Source organism: Humulus lupulus, chromosome 5 (assembly GCF_963169125.1).
Source record: "Humulus lupulus chromosome 5, drHumLupu1.1, whole genome shotgun sequence".
NCBI classification, from domain to species: domain Eukaryota; kingdom Viridiplantae; phylum Streptophyta; class Magnoliopsida; order Rosales; family Cannabaceae; genus Humulus; species Humulus lupulus.
Window position 1 is genome coordinate 13,316,067 of NC_084797.1, and position 24,568 is coordinate 13,340,634.

Sequence of the window (24,568 nt, forward strand, 5' to 3'; positions counted from 1 at the left end):
GGGAACTGGACGTGAGAGGCATCCTCCTCGGTGAAGGTTATAGGCTGAGTCTCAACCCTTTGGCTTTTTGGTGCCCTTGGTTCGGGTTCATACGGAGACCCGTCCCCAGTCTTCAGCTCATTCACATATCGTTTTTGAGCATTTCTGCCCCCTCCTGCGAGATGAGGACCTCCCGAGATGGTTATTACGTCCTCTCCATCTATCGGCGGAGGCCTATCCTCATCCCGAGATCGGGAGTTATTATTCTGTGTTGCCGGAAGCGCGGCTACTCTCTGGCTGGCAGTAGCCTGTCCAATATTCTGGTTTTTGACATACTGCTGGAAATACCCTCTCGAGATCAATCCTTCGATCTCGTCCTTCAGCTGTCGGCACTCATCAGTTGTGTGCCCGGTGTCCCTATGAAATCGACAATACTTGCTGGAGTCCCTCTTGGACTTTTGATTCCTCATTGGATCCGGACGCCTGAAGGGGACCTGGTTTTCATTAGCCAGGTATATGTTTTCCCGAGACTCGTTGAGCTCGGTATGCACTTTATATACGGAGAAATATCTTTCTCCTTTTTTCTTCTTTCCTCCATCAGCCTCGGGATTATTTCCCTCGCTTTTTTTTCTCTTGGAAGGATTCTCCGAGGTAGGCTGTATAACTAGAGGGTCAACCGAGGTTGAGGCGGAGTTAATGTTTATCGTTGTAGTTTCGGTCTGCGAGGTCGCTTTGAGTGTTGACCTCGCTTCCTCTACATTGACGAATTTCTGCGCCCGTCTGTTAAACTCGGTTATCGACCTCACCGGTTTCCCTTGTATGTCATCTGAAAGTGCACTCCCGGGTAAAACACCAGCTCGGATGGCCATCAAGTGCCCGCTGTCATCCACGTCACGAGCTCGGGCGACCTCTAGATTAAATCTTGTCAGGTAGCTCTTTAGTGTTTCGCCTGGTTGTTGTCGGACGTTAGTCAAAGTGGATGCTTCGGGTCTGACTCCCACCATAGCCCGGAACTGCTTCTTGAAGTCTCTAGACAATTGATCCCACGAAGTTATAGAATGTCTCTTGTACTTCTCGAACCAACTCTTGGCAGGCCCGGCCAATGATGTTGGAAACAACATACATCTGAGCTCGTAACCCACGTTACTAGCTCTCATGATAGTGTTGAATGTACTCAGATGGCTGCATGGGTCGGTTTTTCCTTCAAACGCTGGGACGTGAGGAATCCGGAACCCTTGGGGGAACTGAGTGTTAGAAATATTGGGAGCAAACGGCTCGAGCTCCTCATCGGAGTCCTCATATCGACCGTTTCCTCGCTCATTCTTCAAAAGCCTAAAGGCTTTTTCGAGCTGATCGATCCTTTCTTGTACTGGGTCCTTAGGCGGTGTTTGGAATTGATAGTCATTAATCGCGATCCCAGGCTCGCGTCTCCGTGAGGGATCTCTACGCCCATTCAGATGATTCCTAAGATCCGGGTTTGTCTGATCTCCCTTTCCCCTGCTCTGATTCAGGTGATTGCGCAGGTCGGGATGGCTCTTGTGATTCCCAGTATTTTTACGACCCCGGTCGTGTTTACTGACAGACCTTGTTTCTCCGGACTCATCGCTAGTGAAACTCATCGATCGGTCATTTCGTGGTGGATCCTTTCTACGTCGCCTCGTCACTGCAGTGCAAGATCGGGACGTCTGACTTCTCTCGGATGGCGCGCCTTTCCGCCCCTGGAACGTCTCCCCGTCTCCTTGTCTCTCCCCTGTACGCCCTTGATCCTGATCTCGACCAGGTTGAGCGTTCCTGCGGGGAGGTGAAGGATATCTTATGGGAGACGGAGGAAACCGTATAGGTGACGGTGGTTGCCGTCCTTGCCTCAGCCTGGAAGGTCCAGAATTTGCCCGAGATGGGCCGGTTGCATTTGGTGCGCTACCAGGAACCTGAGTCCGAGCCTCGACAGGAGCTTGGTTGTTCTCAGTTCCTGCAGGCACTTCCACAGGTGGATTAGGCGGGACCCGAGCTCGGGTATTCCTCTGAGGCCTAGAAGGAGCAGATGGCTCTGTCGGTGCTGGTGGCTGAGCTGGCCTCCTTGTGTTAGCATTTTTTCGTGGACGTCCACGGGGCTTCCGGGGAGGAACGTGCACGTCCCTTGGAGGAGGGGCTCGGTCTTCGCGCGGAGGTGGGGGCTGAGCCACCTGCGCCTCCGCGGCTATCCTAGTCAACTCCTCGTTACGTTTGTTGGCATCTGCCAGCAGTTGTTTCAGCTGCCGATTCTCCAATTCTACAATAGGGACATAACGCTTAGGGTTATAGCACATGTCCTCATCCCTTGGTTGTGGAGGTGGTCCCCGGGAATCAGAGGACCCACTCCTTTCATCAGCGTCCGGGTTCTCCATTGGCTGTTTTCCAGGACGCCTTGGGTAATTTTCTTCAGGAGTGTTCTGATTGTTTGTAGCCATGAATTTCTCAGGGATGGATGCTTGAGGCTCTCAATGAAAGCACCAAACTGTTGACGCCGTTTTTCGCCAACAGATAAAAGAAGAGAGCACGTAAACAATTAAAGACAATGGCTAAAACAAACAAACGAATCAGACACGCGGTTTTTACGTGGTTCAGCAGTTAAATCTGCCTAGTCCACGAGTCTCTGTTATTAATCTCAAGATTATCTCTGAACAATCCTTTAGCATGAATTCTCCAGAGTTTTCTCTCAAGAATCAGAAATTCGGTCATTTACAATGGTGCATCACTTCTCTATTTATAGAGAAGGATGCAGAATACTATCCCACATATTTTGGGTAGTTACTCTTTTGTGAATAAAAATAAATGGCCTTAAATGCCAATAATCAGATATAGAAGGAAACGTTCCCCAAAGATCAGGAAACGCATAACTGACTAAATAACATCCCACGATTTTTGGGGATTTACATCAATAAATGAGGATCATATCCCATATCCACAACACTTGTAGATATTCAAGGTAGTCATTGCATATCTCCAAGGCTTCACGTCATTGTGCGAGCCACTGACACTTCCCGAGCTGACATTTCTTTTGAGATGGCATATCGAGCTCGAGATCCCTGCTCCGAAGTTGTTTCTGAAGATGAGGGGCTCACAGAGCTATCCTTCGAGATCGAGATCATTTCGAGGTCACCATATTCGAGGTCTGTACCATACTTTGCAGGCTCCGATTTACAATTGTAGAGCATACCCTAACCCTCACGAGACCATTTAATGCGAACTCAGCTTTCGAGGTCATATTTGCTACGGCTCGAAATCTGGGTATAACATCTTTCAACACTAGGAAAATGTTTCTTTACTATTTTAGATTTAACACATAATTCACATTTGTCATGCTCAACATTATCACAATCAATTAATCCAAATTTGATAGCCCTTTTAATTGTGTTAAATCCTATATGTGCAAGTCTAATACGCCACAAAGTAATAGAATTTAAGCCAAGCATATAACAAGAAGAAGAAACTTTATTGTTCATATGATCAATGGAAGTACAAAGTTTGAACATGTCATCACAAGCATATCACTTTCCCACAAAAATATTGTCTTTTGATAAAATTATTGCGCCGGAATCTATCACAACCTTGACTCCCAATTTGCCAAGTAAATTGCCACTCACAAGGTTTCTACTCATTTTCTGTACATACAAAACATTGGTGAGTAGAACCTTCTTGCTGGATGTGAAGAACAAATCAATGGTTCTCTTTCCTTAAACCTTGGACCTTTTCTCATTGCCCATTTGGATTTCATGTCATTCCTTTGAATATTCAAAGGTCTTGAATAGAGTTCTATCATAGGTAACGTGAATGTTGGCACAAGTATCATACTACCACCCACTCACCTTTCCATGAATGACATTAACCTCACTAAGTGTTGCCACTAGCTCATCTTGGGCTGAATTGACTCTTGCCTCATTGTTATGGCTCCTCCTGAACCTATAATCTCTAGCAAAATGACCATTCTTATCACACACAAAGCAAGGTCCCTTGGAACTTTTGAATTGTTCCTCATTCTTATTAGGCCCCAAGGGTTTTGGCCCCTTGCCCTTGTTCTTGCCATTTCCTTAACCCTTGTGAGGAGGGTTTTCCACAGCATTGAACTTAGAAGTCTCTCCATTGGACTTCTCTTCATTCATATCTCTAGAGCGAGATTCCTCATCAATTCTCAAGTGTTTGAGGATTTCCTCCAAATCAATCTCTTCATTTCTATGGAGAATATTTTTCCTGTAGCCTCTTCATGAAGGAGGTAACTTGGCTATAATGACACCCACAGGAAATTGTTTCGACAATACAATTTTAAGAGTAGACAATTTATTTACAATAATTTGATGCTCATGAATTTGAGGGAGAAAGGGTTTATCATCATAAAATTTAAATTCCATATATTGAAATAAAGAATTTCTTAGTACTTCCTCTTTTGCTTTGTACTTCTTTTCCAAGGCCTCCCAAATCTCCTTGGTGTTGGTGTAGAGATCATAGAGTCTATCCGAGAGGGCATTGAGGATGTGACCCCTACAAATCAACTCATATTCTTCGCACTTTTTCCTTTCTTTGACAACTTCTTGTGTATCATCTTCCTTGGGATCTTCCAAGGCCTTTAGGTCTTTATCCAAGACATAGAAAAATTTCAAAGTAGTGAGCAAGAATCTAATCTTGTCTTGCCAACGAACAAAGTTAGTCTCATCAAACCTATCTAATCTAACAAAGTCTTGAGTTATGAATTTCAATGCCGAAAGAGAGTTAGATTCTTCCATGATATGCTATCTTAGATTATAAAGTATTAGAATGTTGGGGGAGAGTGAGATAACACCACTTCAAAAAATAGAATCTACACAAAATTTGGATTGACAAAGACTTAAAAAAGATTGAGAAAGAAAATGCAAACCTAAGTAGAACAATTGTGTTCTTCAAAAGTGATGAAGCTTCAAAACCTTGGCAAGACCACCACTTTGAGCAAATCCTTTTGAGCAAACCAAACACAAATCAATGCTTATACACATTGCAAAACGCTGTCCTAATACTCTATTTCCTAGCCACCGTGGATGCTTAAGGCTTTCTCTTGAGGAAATGAGGATTGAGATTGAACAAGCCTTCAACTCTCTAAGTCAAGCACTTTCTTGGAGAGTTCTTGGAGAAAACTAGACATTCTTGGAGCTAGAGAGAGAGAGGGTAGAGAGAGATTGGAGAGAGTGATCAAGTCTTCCAAAACACTATTTTTGACCCTTATATAGAGTAGGTACTGTCATTATGTTTAACCAATAAGATTAGACTTGAAAAACACGTCATTATGAGCATTTATGATATTTCACGTAATACAGTAGGCGACGCGTCGCCTGTTAGGGTTTCTTGATACCCTAGGTTTCAGGCGATGTCTCGCCTCTTGGGTGGTGACTGTAATGCCCTGGTTACCCCAGAACAGTTACGGTGAACCGTGAATTTAACTCGCTACCCGAGTTCTTTGGTTAAAAACGTGCTTCTAGGTGTTATTAACATGTTAAGGTGGAAAATCAATCAAAAGGGAAGGATATATTTAATTTAAAACATAAAATTGTTCATGGGCACATTAAAATATTTACAAGTTATTTACAACTCAAAATGGTCATTTCAGTTTCAAATATACAAACCCGCCGACCTAAGGCAAAAATAGGGTAAACCTCCTAGTTCCTCTGAGAACTCCTTGGCCGTGGTGGTCAAGCAACCGCATATGTACACAGCACCACCTAAGCTCTCCACTCAAGGCTGGGTGAGCTTTATTTTCCCTTTACCTACACCACATAGCACCCATGAGCCAAAGTCCAGCAAGAAAACACAATATAGCATGAATATAATATCAACAATGATCATAATAATCATTCAGGAGTTTCAGTCCAAAACAGATGAGTGACAGTTGAAAAGTCACTAAGGTGGGTTCCGTTCCCTCTAGCCATGTGACAATAGGGTCACCAAGGCTTTACAAATAAGTGATCCTTTCACTAGCTTAACACAGGATAGGTGCTTGATGAACTAGTCACCAACATAACCTACCTTATGACCATAGAGTCATAACCATGGGATTCTGCTCCCTAGCCATGCGACAAGCAGTCACCTAGGCCTTAGGCCCTGGCTCTGAGTAACTAGTCCTAGACTAGTCAAGTGCTTATAATGTTCATCGACCTTAAGGTCGGTCCAGCATCAATGCTCCCAGAGTCATTCAACACTGATATCGATTAGTCAGTCATAACCAACTCTATCAAATCCACTAACAATTCTATGCCCTCCACTGTCACTAGCAAAGATCTGACCCATCTCCTGGATACCACTAATTCTCTAGTGGGTAATAAAGTTCCGAATCCCACAGCATAAAAATCACAAGGTCTACACATTCTATCAATAATACTACTAGCAACAAAAGAATGTGTAGCACCAGAATCACTCAAAACATTATAAGGGGTTCCAGCACTAAGAAGTTGACCTGTAACAACTGAGGGAGAAGCCTCAGCTTATGCTTGTGTCAATGCGAACACTCGAGCTGTGGGCGAGCTGTCCACTTTCTTGGGTTCTTCTTTTTTGATCTTAGGGAAATCCTTTCTAAGATGACCCATTGCTCCACATGAGAAGCAGGCCTTCGCCCTACATTGTCCCAAATGACGCTTCTTGCATCTAAGGCATTCAGGATAAGACTTCCAGGCTTCATTACCACTTTGACGACCCATTGAAATACCACTGGGACGCCTATCAGGACCTGGAACTGGGAAGGTGTCAGGAACCTTCCTCTTCTGATCATTGGGGCCTCCACCCCTACTTGAACCCACAAATGGAGGACCTGTCCTTCTGAACTCCTTTCTGGCTGCACTGTCTCGCCAGATCTTGTTCTCTGCACTCTCAGCTGTGAGTGCCTTCTCAACCACCTGGGCATAGGTAGAAACCCCAGCGACAGTGGTAATATGTACATCATGAGCTAGTCTGGGCTGTAGTCCCTGAAGAAATCTCTCTCTTCTAGTTTCATCACTGGGCACCAGCTCCATGGCAAATTTGGCCAAATAATCTAATTTCAAGGCATACTCAGTGACTGACAAACCTCCCTAAAGTAGCCTAATGAACTCCTCAACCTTCTCCACCCTGATAGCATCATTATAATATTTCTCGTTAAACAGAGTTTGAAACTCTTCCCAACTCAGGGCATTAACATTTCTGGTCTGGGTAATAACCTCCCACCAAATTGGGGCATCCTCCCGAAACATATAAGTGGCACAAGCCACCCTCTCATTACCAGTCACGCTCATGAAGTCCAGGATGGTGGTAATCATACTCATCCACTGCTTTGCCTTGGCAGGATCTACACTGCCCTAAAAAAATGGAGGTTGCTACTTCCTGAACCTTTCATAGAGAGGCTCCCATTATTTTCCAACCTTAGGCAGTTGCTCAGCTGCTGGCACCGACACAGGAGGTGCCTCTGATACACTGGCCACTGCAGGTGCTTGCTGTTGTCTCAGGAGAAGAAGTTCCTCTCCCTGTCTCAACACTGTAGCCTGTAGATCGCTAATTATCTGCTGCCAGTGTGCATGAGCTGGCTGTGGAATCTGTCCTTGGTCATTTTCTTGACCCTGATTATTATTATTCTGGCCTTGATCACTCTAACCAGCTGACATATCTATCTGCCCTGGATTCATTCTTATTAGCTTATACATTGTTGAAACAATGATCAATACGGCCAGTCAGGTAGTAATAACTAAACCTCTTGCCGCCTTACGATCCAAGAACAAGCATATAATTATCATATTCCACAGTCATACAAATATACAATTGGATACATGATTATATCATTTATCACTTAGCATTTATCGCATAATAATTCACAATCAATAATACTAATAAGTATGTTCCAGGAATTTCAGTACTATTTAGCACACGATCGCTGAGGATGTAATATTCAGGGCACAGATTTAACATGGTGTCTCATGCATACAGGTAAAGCATATATACTATATTTAAGCAGTTATACATATAACTACATAAAATAGTTACCAAACCATGAGTCGAGCTTGATTTCAGTGATGAGTGTACATGACCAGCTAGTCTACAGGAACCCTAACCTTGGCACGCTCTAATACCAAGTTGTAACGCCCTGGTTACCTCAGAACAGTTACGGCGAACGGTGAACTGTGAATTTAACTCGCTACCCAAGTTCTTTGGTTAAAAATGTGCTTCTAGGTGTTATTAATAGGTTAGGGTGGAAAATCAATCAAAAGGGAATGATATATTTAATTTAAAACATAAAACTGTTCATGGGCCCATTAAAACATTTACAAGTTATTTACAACTCAAAATGATCATTACAGTTTCAAATATACAAACCCGCCGACCTAAGCGGCAAAAATAGGTTTTACCCACTAGTTCCTCTGAGAACTCCTTGGTCGTGGTGGTCAAGCGACCGCATATGTACACAGCACCACCTAAACTCTCCACTCAAGGCTGGGTGAGCTTTTCTTCCCCTTTACCTGCACCACATAGCACCCATGAGCCAAAGCCCAACAAAAAAATACAATATATCATGAATATAATATCAACAATGATCATAATAGTCATTCAGGAGTTTCAGTTCAAAACAGATGAGTGACAGTTGAAAAGTCACTAAGGTGGGTTCTGTTCCCTCTAGCCATGTGACGATAGGGTCACCAAGGCTTTACAAATAAGTGATCCTTTCACTAGCTTAACACAGGATAGGTGCTTGATGAACTAGTCACCAACATAACCTACCTTATGACCATAGAGTCATAACCATGGGATTCTGCTCCCTAGCCATGTGACAAGCAGGCACCTAGGCCTTATGTAACGCCCTACTTCCTTAGAGCCGTTACTAAGTGAGTTTTTAAGACAAAACAGTGTGCAATGAACTCGCTAACCGAGGTTTTGAAACAAAAGTGTGACTAATTAAAATTTAAGGCTGTAATCTTTGAAAATGCGTCGTTTCATCAAAACTTCTATTATTAAACAGTTGGGATCCCAAAATAAGGTTTAAAAACTAATTACATCTTGAAATAAGGTTACAGTTGAGAAATTATAAAATTATAGATTATTACAGCCATTTTCGAATAAACCCCCAACCAAAGCAGTCGGGCAGGCCAAACATGTACACGTCGCTTCACGCTCTCCGTACTCATGGTTGGTTGACTCAGTCATTGCCCTTACCTGCAACACAGAGCACCCGTGAACCGAAGCCCAGCAAGAAAACTCATGCAGGACATAACATATGCATTTATACAATTTATCATAACAGATAATCCACATATAAACAAGTCAACCATTGGACTAAGCAAACACGGCCATGCCGCCCCAGAGACCTTACCAAAGCCCTGGGGTATCGGTTCTCACCGCGAGGATAACTCATGTATCCCTTGGGTCCCACCCTGAATATAGCATAACACATGTATCCACCGGGCCCCGCCCTGACTATAGCATCCCATGTGCTAGGTGTTAATTTCGGCCCCACGGCCGCCCCGGCCTACGCCGTACTCGGCCCTTGCCGTTCATTTCATCATAATCACACATATAGTACATTCGAAATAAACATCCACACACATCACGGTTCATTTAAGGTTAAACATTTACACATAATACAATCCAGGGCCATGCCCTACAATCACACAGTGGGGCCATGCCCTATTCTCGGGTGTTATAGTTTTCTTACCTGTACTCCGAGCCTCCTGATGCACTAAAGCCGCGAGCACGGTCCTCAAGCATGAGCCTCTCCAATAGCCTAGTCACAACACACATAAAACACTTTTTAATACTAACCAACCCAAAACCATTTCCCGGGACCAATCCCGCACTCTCGGCACCTCTAATTCCCTAAAACAAAACACCGGAACCATCCCCCGAGTCCCCGGGCAAAAGCCCTAAAAACCAGAATTTTGGGTGTCAAAATTGGCCTAGGGCCGCGGCACTCCCTTCAAGGGCCGCGACGCCCAGCGACTTGGCCTCCTCCTGATGCAACCTCGCGCCGCGGCGCCCAAGAACAGGGCCGCGGCGCTCATACGCGAACCCAGAAAATATGGGTTTTCCCTTGCGTTTTTCCCGAACTTAAACCTTCCAAATCACACCAAACCAATACCCAAACCCCAAAACCAATTCCAAGCTTCATATGAACAACTTAACAACCTATAGGCACTAGGTACAAGATCAAAACATCAACACACCCAAGAATCCACCCCTTGATTCCTATTTTCAGCCACCCAAACCAAAACTCAAACAACTAACTCAAAACTCAACAAAAACAACTCAAGCTCTAGATTTTACAAATCAAAACAGAAATCAAAACTTAGATGTGTCTAAAACCCTTACCTCAAATGGAGAACCCACACAAAGTCCTTGATCTCCTCCTAGACTCCCACTTCTCCTTCTCTTCTTCTTCTTGCCCTAACCTTCTTTCTCCTTCTCTTTCTTCTCTTCAATTTCTATCAAGCCTCAAGTGGCATAAATGCCCCAAACCGTATACCCCTAAATCCCAGCTGCCATTTATTTATTTCCCAACCAAATGACCATTTTGCCCCTCCTTGCCTATCCTTTCCTACTTAAACCTCAAGGGCACTTAAGTCCTTTCATTACTATTTCATTTCTACCATTTTCTTTCTAAAACTTGTTACTCTCAGCAGTAACTAATGGTTACCCAGGTTACTAAATCTCCAATAACCATTACCCGCTAAATCTCAACTTAACCATAAAATCCCGAGGTACCCCTAGGCTCCTCCCGAGCCGGGTATAGAAATCCCGTTGTGACTCTTAAGTTAACTAGCTCTCTAGGACCGTCTCGGCACGTGCATCACAAAAATAACACAACACTCACGTGGTACAAATCACGGAATACAATTATCACATATCAATGCAGTTATGCCCAACAAGGCCAAAATTACAGTTATGCCCTTCTAACACGATCCGGGCCTACATGCATACTAATATACATAGTCATGCATCTCAGATAAACAAATAGTCATATAACATGCTTTAAATCATAATCATGCATTTAATTCGTAAAAATCACACATAATTCCCATCATGCCCTCCTGGCATGCTAATCAAGGCCCTTAAGCCTTATTAGAAAATTTGGGTCGTTACACCTTAGGCCGTGGCTCTGAGTAACTAGTCCTAGACTAGTAAAGCGCTTATAATGTTCATCGACCTTAGGGTCGGTCCATCATCAATGCTCCCAGATTCATTCAACACTGATATCGATTAGATCTAATCTTGTATCGGCCTTGCGTTCAGGACGCTTATGTCGTTCCTAACTCTCAGGTCAGTAATATGCGATCAGTGCCGTCCCTGACTAATCAGTGCCATACACAAGTAAGCAAGCTCTGCTAAGCATTTAATATGCAATCAATGTCCACATTTAACAACCAACATGCCTCAACAACAATCATGCATGTCATATACACAGGGTGCAGTTTTCTTACCTCTGATTTGAGCGAGAGTTAATATAAGAATGACTCTTGAGAATGATCAACCTTTAACTCCTTTAGCGGTCACCTAGTCATAACCAAATATAGGATATCAACAATAAAATGAATAACAAAGGTTCCCGAACCAAGATTTAGCCTCCGGGACATCGAATCCCACTAATCCGGGTAGTAGGAACAATCCCGAGGCCTAAAACCAAGTTCCCGAGATCAAAACACTCAAACGGCCTCAAAACCCTCCATGAGCCGCGACCCTAGAAGCTTGGGCCGCGGCCCCCAGCCACACCAGGAGCAAGGGCCACGGCGCCCACTACCCAGTGCCGCAGAGCCCAGCACGCCCAAGCTCCACTAGCTGCTTCATCGAGCTTGGGTCGCGGCCCCCACCCAAGAACTAGCCATAACCTCGATTTTCTTCATCCCAAACCTTCCAAAAACATACCTAAACACTTCCAAATCCAAAAATCAAAGTTCTCAAACTTCTCAATGATCCAAAATCATCAAATCCCGAGGCTCAAACGAATCAAAAACCCATCGATTCACAAAATCCAATTCAAAGCTTAGAAACTCTAAAAACTCAAAACTTAAAGCTTAGATTACCTTTAATTGGGTTGTTTCTCATCAAATCCTTCGGTCAAGAAGCTTCTAATCTTTCCTAGGATCGCTATGCCTCGATCCTCGCTTGATTCCGACTCCTAGAACTCGAGATTTCTTCGAAATTGCCTCGAACGGTAAAAGGAACTAACGGGAAGAGAGAAAGTGTTTTCTAACGTACGGTTCTATCTGACGAGCTACTTCAAGCTTAAGTAACCTCAAATAAAACCTAGTGCTCGGGGTCCTAAAAACACCCCCAGGGACATAATAGTCAAAACTTCCAGAATTTTCTCCTGATCTCAATAACTCTCAATTTATCATCAAATAACATTCTCATTACTCTATATCCCAACAAATGACCCCGTTATGACAAAATTACTAATCTCTAATATAAGACTGTCTCATGCCGAATAGTTCGAATATATTTCCATAATAATGAGATCTCATCCATAAATCACAATATGCACCAAAATACACAAATATGCCCTCAATGGGCCAAATTACCAAAACACCCTAACAATCAAATGTGGACCCGCATGCATGCATTTAACGTCATATTATAATATAATTCACATAAACATGCATATAATCATTTAATGGCGTAACTAAACAATTATGGCCCTCCCGACCTACTAATCCAACCATTAAACCGCATTAGGGAATTCGGGGCATTACAGCGACGTATCGCCACCCTCTCTGACTTTGACACTTCCAAAGGTCCCAAAAATGTTCTAAATGCCACCAAATTTTTTGGGAACCCTTAGATACTCTCATGTATCACTTTGGATCCAAATTTGCATTTTATAAGTGTTTACAATTGAAGCTCAAATTTCACATCTTCATTATGCGAATTTTACTAAATGTTTATACATTACTTGTATTTTAACACTTATTATTTGTATTTAATCAATCATAACAAACGACACATCACCTCTTATAGGTGACACAATGCATGTGTGACTGATTTGACACCTCCAAACTTGCCCCAAAACATCTCCAAAATTTTTGGGTACTCTTGTGTACTTCAAAGAAACACTTTGGACCAAAAAATATCATTTATGGATGCCTGTACCAAAAATCAACCCGCTCATGTTGACTTTAGTAAAATCGTTATGATTTTGCACATCTTTGTGTTTAACCAATTTGAGAATGTATTTAACCAATCATATCACAAAATAGCATTATTACCAAAATCAAAATAACTAAACCATAATAAAAAAACCCAAATTAAAACTAAAAAAACAGAACACATACAAGGTAGAACTACGTTGAATCCGAGCACCAACCCATCTTTGAGATCTCTTTCGCCTTCGGTCACAGCCCAAAACCCCAAGATCTTATCTCCCCTCACCCTCGTAACCCCACCCCACCCACACAGACCCACCTCAGTCGCTGACCCTTCTTAGCCGAGAAGGAGAAAGACCACTCGCATTGAAGCGTCACTGCACGGAACGGGAAGGAGAGCACACTTGCCATAAGGATCCAAATCACAAAGGGTCGCAACCCATCAGAGAAGAAAAGGGAAGCCACAAAAGGTCGATCGATGCCGACCATGACATTCCTCGTTGCAATAACAACCTCCCGACTAAAGCCACACCTAAGCCCAATGCAGCACCGGTGAGCCCTGGTCGGAAGAAAATCACAGAGAAGGTGGTGGCTATGGTTTTTTCTAACTCGTTTGGTAGAAAATATAAATGAGGATATTGTTGAAGTGTAAATATAATCATCCATAAAATAAAATAAAAATGTAACCTTTTAAAAATTTTGGTTGAAGATAAACTAAAATACCATTAGCGGTTTTTATATTGTTTCCACATTCCACAATCATAGTACAATTATTCTTAGGAAAAATAAAAAATATTGTCACATATATATACATTATACAAATAACCAAATGGTGAAGTCGATTGTTTGGATTAAAGATGATTAAAACAAATAAGTTAAAAGAAGAAGAAGAAGAAGATAAATATGAAATGTAATGACAAACAAAGTTCATATCATTCTTAATCTCAATCTCACACCATAGAAGCTTGGGAACGCAATTAATTATAATCAATCAAAATCCTGTCTCCACCCATGGTGTTGGCTGTGGACACTTAAAGGTATGCCCCAATCATCACCAGTACCACTCGGTGAATCTGGGCCACAGCCCACGGCCCGTCTCCCATTCGAATACAAAAGCCCAGTACTTTTTGGGCTTGGTGTTCTGGCCAACTGATACGTCGTCGTTCCACCACCCGAGCTCGTCGAATCAATACCCGAACCCAATCCTCTCCTAGTCGACGGGTTCCATTGAGGCGTAGATGGGCTTCGCTGCTTCCCACTTCCTGGGCCTGGACCTGGGCCTTGGCATCGGGCCTTGGCTTTAGCGGACTGGGTCGGGGCCATGTAGCTCGGCACATTATTTGGGCTTCCTTGACGGAGTTGCCGGGTCGAATACGAGCCCGAATCGAGGAAGTCCAGGCCCATGTTGTTCACATGATCGGACCCCGAAGCTGCTGCAACGTCCATTTCGACTGTCTTCTCCGACGCGGCGTCGCCATCGCTGAGGGTGGTGGCCGTAGTGGCGAGAGTGGCGTAGGAAGTGTCTCGTAGTGGGTCGGAGCGGCGTCCGTTTCCCGTGTACGGTTGCGCTGACATCCAGCGCTCTAGCCAGTTCCAGCCCCATTGGGCTTTGTCTCGTTCATCCGTTTGGGGCCCAAAATCGTTGCTGTCTGTGATTGTTTGGAGAAGCTGTTGCTGCTGCTGCCGTTGTTGCTGTTTTTATCAAAAGGTTTAACAAAAATTGCATTTATATTAGTACTAAGGGAGATTGAAAGAGTGTTGCTAAAAGAGGGAGATTAAATAGGGTTTATAACTTTTTGGCAACCGACAACAAATGATTTTTTGAACTAAAATAGTTTAAATATAACCCTAAATTCAATTTTTGTCAAAATTTTCTGAGTTAAAATTATAAATAATTTACCCAACTAATAATTTAAAACAAAAATAAAATCATTTTGACTAACTGTATTGTTATATTCAATTTTTTCTTTATCAAAATTGAATTTAGGGGTCTATTTGAACTATTTTACAAAATATTAAGTTTAAAAAAGAATTTGTCAAATCACAGGATCCAAACAAGTAATAAGACTAAACACATCTTCAAAAAAGTATAAACCTAAAAAAGGTTAAAAATAAAGGGTTGCTCTGGTATGGTTGTGAAATACAAGACATATTTTGGTATTAATGAAAATAGAAAGTGTAATCTAAACGAATTAACTAACACACCCAACCAAACAAAACCATGATGACTACTACTCTAAATGAAACATTCATATTTATTTTGCTATAGTGGTTGGCAACAAATTTTGGTTACTGGTTAGTGTTAGTATTAAATATGAGTGTTGTGTGATCTTAATGAATGATGAGTAGTAAGGTGACTGACCTGGTAAGCAAAAGCATAAGCAAGAGCTCTTTCCTTTTTCATAACAGGGTCATGTCTCAAAGATGGAGTTTCTTTGACTTTTTCTACACTTCTATTCCTATGATGTCTGCCCTTGCTTTCATGTTTCTTCAAAGGACTCTTGAGCTTTTGTGGCTCTGCTACTCCTGATGATCTTGCTCCCTCGTCCTCCTTGGTCACCAGCTTCTCATGAGTCAACTGAAGCCTACGAGCTCTCACTCTTGCTTGCACCCGAACCAAGGCTTGCATACACCTCATTGTCATTTGTGCTTGTTTTCTCACATTGTGGCCTCTCACCAATGCCTGCAGCCTCACTAACCCCTTCAATGCTCGCAAAGCCCGTCTAGACTGCAAATTTTATACGTTCAGATCATGTTTAAAAAACCATGAAGCCAAGGGGTTAGAAGCAATAAAACTATTCCAAATTTTCTAACAAGTTAAGTCATTTTATATTGGAAGCCAATTGTCATAACTAAACAATCCAAGTTAAGAGAAATTAGAGGAGAGTGTCTTACTAAATAGCCTCTATAAAATGATTGAATAAGAATTGCAGCCTTTTCTTCTCTAGACTGGCGTCCATAACCAGCAAGGCGGACAACTTTAGCGGCGGCTTGTGCTGCTGCGACTGCAGCTTCAGCGGCCGCAGCAGTGGCCACAGCAACGGCAATGGCATGGTTTCTGTCTTCTGTCAGCGGAGTTGAGGAAGCGCTCTCATCATTTGTAACATCTGGGGAACTCTCTGCAGGAAAATGTTCAAACGACACAACTTCTGGAGCTTCATGCTGTCGTTTCTCTACATTATGGATCTCCTGATAAAATTAAACATCAACTTAGTAGTAATACTAATGAAGAAATTAACATTAGAAGAAAGTAACATGATGTTTCCACTTTAAGATGATTGAAAACTAGCACAAGAGGGATGAAAATGAAAGATTATAATGGCTTAGGTGGAGTGATAACAATGGGTCACAGGCTTTGCAGCATTATATGGGTCATGTTGGATGGGGACCAAGGTCACCTTTAATATTTTTACGCCAGAAAACCCAAATGATTCTTCCCAACGATTTTTTTATTTTTATTTTTTGTCTATCTATATAAATATTTATATATGTATATATATATATATTAAGAGAGTAGAAAATGAGTCAGGACAGGTTGATAACTTATATTAAGCTTATTATTAGAGCCCCATAACCCTTATTTTGACACAAAAAAAAGAGTTAAACCCATATAATAATTCATGTTAGTTGGGAAGAACTACTGGTCAACATATATTTATTGTAATTTTCTCTAATATGCCAAATTAAACCTTTGATATGTTTTATATATTGCTTAATCCTCAGAATTTGTTAATCTTATTATATTATCTTATGTGGTTGCATAATAAAATTTGAAAAACATTTCTAGTCACTAGACTCTAATTATCTGGGTCTATGTGATAATTATCAAGTAAACAGAAGTCAAACAATTGGATTAAAAAAAAGGTAAATAATGAAAAGATTTCAAATCATATAACTTGGAATTTAGCTCTGTTTTTACAATACATTGATGATCAATGATTAAAAACAACCCAAATTTGTATCTTGAAAAAAATTAAGTAAAAAATATAATTACCTTTTTCTCTGGCAAATCCTTGGAAGAAGCTTTGAACACTTTCCTCACAGACGAGAACCAACCATTTCCTTTCTTCCCCATTTCAGATCAAAAGATCGGCTTCTTATACAAACAACATCACCAAAATCACCATATCAGAACACGAAATATACAGTTCAAACTCATCATATATATATATATAATTATACACATAAGCAGAGTAATAAATAAGAGATATTACTATACTTAGTCAACTAAAAGTCCCTGTAACAAAAACAAAATACCCAGAAAAACTAAACAGAAACCCAGAAATGGGAATCGATCGGGTACAAATAAAAATTCGTTAAACGATTCAGAATCTCCACTCAAATGTACATAACAAACATAGCCATTTTCTGACACAATTCATTACATGTAAATTTTAAAATAAATATTTATAAAAGATGAACAAAGAATCAAACCTGAGAAGTATCTATATGGATCAGCTGGGTTGATTTGTTATAGCTCAGAATTTCATTTTTTACATGCATTTTCATAAAAGTGGAAAGAACTACTCATATGGAGTTGTAGAGAGAGAAAGATGGAGAGAGAGAGTTGTGTTCTTCTTTCTAGTGTGAGAGAGCAGTAACTGATAGCGCGCGCAATCGCCGTTAGTATTTAACGATTTCACGGGCGGTTACAATGCCCTCTATTACAAGACAACAAATGTCCTGGCCAATCATCATCTGCCACGTCATATTTTGATCATTTTATTTTATTGTTATTATTTGGATTGGATTTTCCTTTATTTATTTACTCCCGTGAATACCTTTTTCCTTTTTTTTAATTAAAAGTCAAATTTAAGAGTTTTGGAAATTGAAATAGTTTTCTTCTTTCCTACCAAACGAATAAATGAAATTTAAAAATTAAAAAAAAATCATTAATTGTAGCTGTGAAATGACTGGTTAGTTTGAAGTGGCCAGATTTGTTGATTATAAATCTTCAACCAAATATGTAATGCTACACTTTATGTCTATTTTAAATTGTGTTAGTCTTATTAATTATATTTGTTTTGAAGAAAAACAAATTAATTATTGCTGATACTAACTAAACACTAATCATTCTTACGCCATAAGTAATTATACTTTTTCCCAATAATCCCATGCATACTATTATGGGTTTTTCCTTTTTGTTTTTAAATGAAGTTCTTCATATTTTTTGTCCAAATTGATTGACCAATTGATGATTTCAAGTTTCTAATAATTTCTCCCAAGTACATTTCTTGGAAAAAAAAATACTTAACCTATAATTATTAGATATTTTTTTATAGTGGTTAGATTTATATCATAATTGTAAATGGTAAATAATGTCTATCACATTCCAAGTACATTTATTTTGGTATTGCCTTACAAGTAGTGCTAATTAGCATTGCTTCGTGAAAATAATAAATTGCACGGCAAGTGTCTCGGCCAAAATGCTTTTGAATGTTATTATTGTTGTTGAGCTTGACCAATAAATATTAGGTTTGCCCATGCTCATTGTTTACTACAATGTCTTGTCCATATTAAAATGGTGCCCTTTACTAACTCCTCCATACACCAAAATCAAATTAGGTAAATTTGTGTCCAATTCCTTATTTATTTTGCCTTTTAAAAGAAAATTTTCCCCATTTTCTTCCAACTTAAAAATAAATGCCAATTAATTCCTAATGTCACAAATCATCCAAATCTACAATAGGGGTCATGATCACGTTTAAAGGATTATACCCTCTCTTCTCAATCTCCAAAGGGAAATTTAACTTTTGATGCATAATAAGGGATGATATGTCAAAATAGTACATTGCTAAAAAAACATCACATTTTTTTATCTTAGTATTCTTTTTCATACCCAAAATGCTCCTGACATAAGTTTCCCTATTTTTTCCTCCTATTGTCTTCTCCCTCTCTATCTCTCACGTTTTCCTTCTTTATCTCTCTAAGCTCTCATACACAAAGACAGCCACCATTATCTTAATCTATACTAATTTTCAAGGTCATTTTGTATTTCGGATCTAGGAGCAAGTTGTGAATCCTTTCAAGCCAAGAAACTTCATTTTGGTTTCTCTTTCGGATCTAGGGGCAAAAATCGTATGGGTAAGTGTATATTTGTTATATGTAGTGAGGAAATTTGTTTATCTACATTGCTTATGCTATTTTGAATAGATCTGTGTATGCCTTCATGTTTTATTGTAATTTTTCACTGTCGAAATGGATTTTCGTTCCTTTCTTGTTTTTTTTTTGTTTTTTGTCTGCCTCGATGAGACTCAATGGTGCTCAATGGACCTCGATAAAACCCTCATATGTTTATGTCAATTGGCTACCTCGATATGCCTCGATGGTCCTCGATGGACCTCGATAAAACCCTCATACGTTTAGGGAAATTGGCTACCTCGATATGACTCGACGGTCCTCGATGGATCTCAATAGAGGCATATAACTTAATGTATGTAGTATGTATCTCGATGGGTTCCTAAGAAATTTTTTGGGCAGTCTGCCTCGATAGGCCTCGACATATCTCGATAGAAATCAATTTCTTGCTGTTTTATGTTATAGTTTTAATTTTTGACCTATTTTTTTGTTTGTTGATATATATTCGACTGTTTCCATATTTGTTGCACTCAATGGTGTTTGAGAACTGGAAAATAGGGATTGGATTTTCAGAGATGCTGAAAATCAAGTTTTGCCTTTGGAGAAAGGCGTGACGTATGAGCAACTGCTTGACATTCTGTACTATGAGCTTGAAGTAGATAAATGTGTGTATGACTTGAAAATTAAGGTCCCGTACATATGTCTCTCACAATCCGTCAAACCTACTGTTATAAAAAATGATAGGCATGTGCGTGCATTCATTGGGTTAGCATCGAAATCTGTGGAGAAGCTGTTTCCTCTATGTGTGACATTGGTTAAGAATGGAGGTATAAGAAATGCATTAGCCTCTCCTAGTGTTAATAAAGCAGTTCAATTTGAAGAGAACATTTCTCCCCCATGTCATGGTTTCAAAGGAACTCAAAGTGAGGTTGGGACATTTTTTCCCGAGACAAATCCAGACGTTATAGTCCATGATGATATCCCTAATAGAGATCCGCCATATTTTCATGACACAGCGGGGTACGTTCCCTATGGCTACAATCCTTATGTCAACGATGATTGTGTTGCTGATGTAGTGGATCTTGGTGGGCTAGATATTAGGGCAGATTTGCCAACACAGAGTTCATATGTTATGGTAGTTGAGGAGCGCATAATAGAAGATCGGCAAACACCTGGGACCAGCAGTAGTCGTCCAGGTCCAAGTAGAACTGGTGATAGTTTTAGATGGAGTTCTCCATTGGACTTATGTGAAGATCGTAGGACATGGAGTGCTCCCATGATCACCAAATAGGATATAGATGCCTCACATCAACATCATTCCTCAACCGACAAAGCTTTAGGAGAATTGCACCTTGGCAAGTTCTTTCAAAACAAGCTTGAATTGAAAACCAAAGCATCCATATTTGTGATGAAGAATAATTTTGAGTTTATGGTGAAGAAATCTGGTACTGATGTGTGGTACATTACCTGCAAGGATCTTGATTGTGGTTGGAGATTGAGGGGAAATAACAAAATGCGATCTGAAATCTTCAAGATTACTGTATACAACAAAGTACACATTTTCTCACGAGAAATTCAAGATAATGACCATCGTCAAGCATCACCGTAGGTTGTTGGCCACCTAACCAAGAGGAAATTTGTTACCGATGGTACTCGGTACATGACAAACAACATAAGAGAGGACACGAAGCACCATTTTGGGGTCAAAATGAGCTATGAGAAGGCATGGAGATGCAGAGAAAAGACTCTTATGTATGTCAGAGAGACACCTGAGGAATCTTACTCCAAGTTACCTGGATACCTGTGTTAGTTGGAGCATAAAAACCCAGGTACAATTACTGATTTTGTAGCAGAAGATGGTCGTTTCTTGTATTGCTTATTTTCCCTCGGTGTTTCTAGGCGTGGATTCCAATACTGTCGTCCTGTTATTTGTGTAAATGGCACATTCTTGAAGAATAAGTATGGTGGCCACATGCTCTGTGATGTTTCGTTGGATGCAAACAACCAGTTGTTTCCAATTGCGTTTGCATTGGTGGATAGTGAGAACCATAACTCTTAGACTTATTTCATGAGAAAATTGAAGGAAGCCATAGGGGAAATTGACAACCTAGCTTTTGCATTATACATGCATAAAAGCATTAATCATGCTTTGGAGCTTGTGTTCCCAGATGTCTATCACGGTGCATGTTACCACCACATCTGTATGAATGTGGTAGCGAAATTAAAAACTGACCACTGTCAAGACATCATGGGGTGTGCAGTGTAACGCCTTAGCTATCCCAGGACAGTTATGGTGAACGGTGAACTGGAAATTTGACCCGTTACCCGAGTCCTTTGGTTAAAAACGTGCTCTAAGTGTGATTAACAGGCTAAGGTGGAAAACCAATAAAAAGGAAATGATATATTTCATTAAGTATATAAACTGCTCATGAGCTAATCAAAACATTTACAAGTTGTTTACAGTACAAAATGGTCACTACTGTTTCAAATTTACAACCACGCTGACCTAAGTGGCAAAAATAGGGTAAACCCCCTAGTTCCTCTGAGAACGCCTTGGCCGTGGTGGTCAAGTGGCCGCATATGTACACATCACCACCTAAGCTCTCCACTCAAGACTGGGTGAGCTTCTCTTTCCCTTTACCTGCACCGCATAGCACCCATGAGCCAAGGCCCAGCAAGAAAACACAATATAGCATGATATAATATCAACAATGATCATAATAATCATTTAGGACTTTCAGTCCAAAACAGATAGGTGAGAGTCGCAAAAGTCACTAAAGTGGGTACAACTCCCTTTAGCCATGTGACGATAGGGTCACCAGGGATTAACAGATAAGTGAACCTTTCACTAGCTTAAACAGGATAGGTACATGGTGATTAGTCACCAACATAACCTTCCTCATGACTCTAGAGTCATAACTATGGAACTCTGTTCCCTAGCCATGTGACAGGCAGTCACCTAGGCCTTTGGCCCTGGCTCTCAGTAACTAGTCTTAGACTAGCCAAGCGCTTATAAGTTCATCGACCTTAGGGTCGGTGCAGCGTTAATGCCTTAGAGTCATTCAACACTGATATCGATTAGATCTAATCTTCATTCGGCCCTGCGTTCAAGACGCTTATGCCATTTCTGACTCTTAGGTCAGTGTCCTTGACTAGTCAGTACCATATACAAGTAAACAATATTCGCTAGCATTTAATATGAAATCCATGTCCACATTTATCAACCAACATGCCTCAATAGAAATCATGCATGTCACATATACAGGGTGCAATTTTCTTACCTCAGATTCGAGCTAGAATGATTAAAAGAACGACCCTTAAGAACGATCAACCTTTAGTCCTTTAGCGGTCACCTAGTCATAACCAAATATAGGATACCATCAATAAAAATGATCAACATAGGTTTCCAAACCAATATCTAGCCTCTGGGACATCAATCCAAACTAATCCAAGTAGTAGGAACAATCCCGAGGCCTAAAACTATGTTCCTGGGGTCAAAACACACAAACGAGCTCAACCCTGCTCAAGAGCCGCGGCCCTGACACCTTGGGCCGCGGCGCCCAACACCAAGGGCCGCGGCGCCCAGCAAAGGCAAAAGTGCTCCACCTGCTTCATCGAGCTAGGGCCGCGGCGCCCAAGAATAGGGACGCGGCCCCCAAGCCAGAGCCATCCCCAAACACAGTTTTCAACATCCCAAAGCCTCCAAAATCATGCCTAAACATTACCAAATCATCAAATCAAAGTTCCCAAGCTTCCCAATGATCCAAAACCATCAAAACCCAAGGCTCAATTGAACCAAAAACTCAACGATTCACAAAATCCAATTCAAAGCTTAGAAACTCTAAAAACTCAAAACTTAAACTTAGATTACCTTCGATTAGGTTGTTTCTCGTCAAATCCTTCGGTCAAGAAGCTTCTAATCTTTCCTAGGATCGCTATGCCTCGATCCTCGCTTGATTCCGACTCCTAGAACTCGAGATTTATTCGAATATGCTTCGAACGGTAAAAATGAACTACGGGAAGTGAACGAGAGGTTTTTCTAACGTACGTTCTATCTGACAAGCTACTTCAAGCTTAAGTAACCTCAAATAAAACCTAGTGCTCGGGGTTCCGAAAACACCTCCGAGGACATTATAGTCAAAACTTCCAGAATTCCATCCTGATCTCAAATACTCCTAATTTATCATCAAATAAACATTCTTATTACCCAATAATTGACCCCGTTATGACAAAACCGCTAATCCATTATATAGGACTGTCTCATGCCGAATAACTCGAATCTATCTCCATAATAATGGGATCTCTTTCACAAATCACAATATCCACCCAAATACACAAATATACCCTTAACGGGCCAAATTATCAAAACACCCTAATATTCAAATGTGGACCCACATGTATGCATATAATATCATATTATAATATAATTCACATAAACATGCATATTATCATTTAATGGCATAATTAAGCAAGTATGACCCTCCCGGCCTACTAATCCCGCCATTAAACCACATCGGAGAATTCGGGGCATTACATGCAGCGTCCGTGTTTTGAAGAACATAATTTCACAAGTTCTTTGACAAAATTAAGGTAATTGATCCGTCCATTGATCAATATCTTGAGGGAATTGGTTTTGAAAGGTGGAGTAGTGCTTATTTTCCTAAAAACCAATACAATATCATGATGAGTAACTATGCATAAAGCTTTAACAATAAAACCAAGGAGGCAAGGAGCTTTCCAGTTGCCACTTTCCTTGAATTCATAAGATTCACTCTTCAATCTTGGTTTGCTGATAGACGTGAAAGAGCTGTAAAAGCAACAACTGTGTTATCACCTGAGATGGAAAAAGATGTGAAGCAAATAGGTGAGAAAGCAAATTTCCTAGATGTCCAAGTCCTTGGTCATCATGAATTTCTTGTGGTCGATGGTAATGGTGATGGTGAGATGAACTTGACCACAAAATTATGCTCTTGTTGCATGTTCCAAACCATTGGGATACCCAGTGTCCATGATTTTGCTGCAGCCAGAAAAAGAAGCATAAGCGTTTACTTATTGTGTTCCTCTTACTATAGAATCGAGGCATTGAGGGACATTATAAGGAAACTATTTACCCTGTTGGGAATGAGGATGAATGGGTAATCCCAGATCACATCAGAGATATGGTTGTCGGCATCCTCGTTGAGAGAACCCTTGTAGGAAGGCCCAAGAAACAGAAAGTGGGTAGGCGAAAGACAAACTGCTATGCTTCACGCGGGGAAAAGATCGTCAAGCCACGTAAGTGTAGCAGATGTGGTGGTAGTGGGCACGATGGGAAGTCATGTAAGGCTAGGCTTTAAAAATTTGTGTTCTGTAATAATTCAATTGATTTTGCTACATTTATTTCATTCAGGTACCTCTCCTAATACTTTGTTGGTTTTGAT

The 24,568-nt window shown here is 40.8% G+C and overlaps 1 protein-coding gene across 2 annotated transcripts; it reads right to left on the minus strand.

The window, feature by feature from the left end:
- Nucleotides 1–13,780: 13,780 nt before the first annotated feature.
- LOC133834483 (protein IQ-DOMAIN 21) lies at nt 13,781–17,667 on the minus strand. Of its 2 annotated transcripts, none has more exons than XM_062264114.1 (5): nt 17,505–17,667; nt 17,065–17,163; nt 15,966–16,259; nt 15,433–15,798; nt 13,781–14,762 (listed from the first exon to the last, which is right to left on the minus strand). In XM_062264114.1, exons 2-5 carry the CDS (start codon nt 17,143–17,145, stop codon nt 14,058–14,060), a joined length of 1,446 nt encoding a protein of 481 aa, XP_062120098.1. In that variant the 5' UTR covers nt 17,146–17,163; nt 17,505–17,667; the 3' UTR covers nt 13,781–14,057. The 2 variants fall into 2 exon arrangements, with proteins under 2 accessions (XP_062120098.1, XP_062120099.1); XM_062264115.1 differs by having other exon boundaries at nt 17,065–17,166.
- Between the last annotated feature and the right edge of the window lie 6,901 nt (nt 17,668–24,568).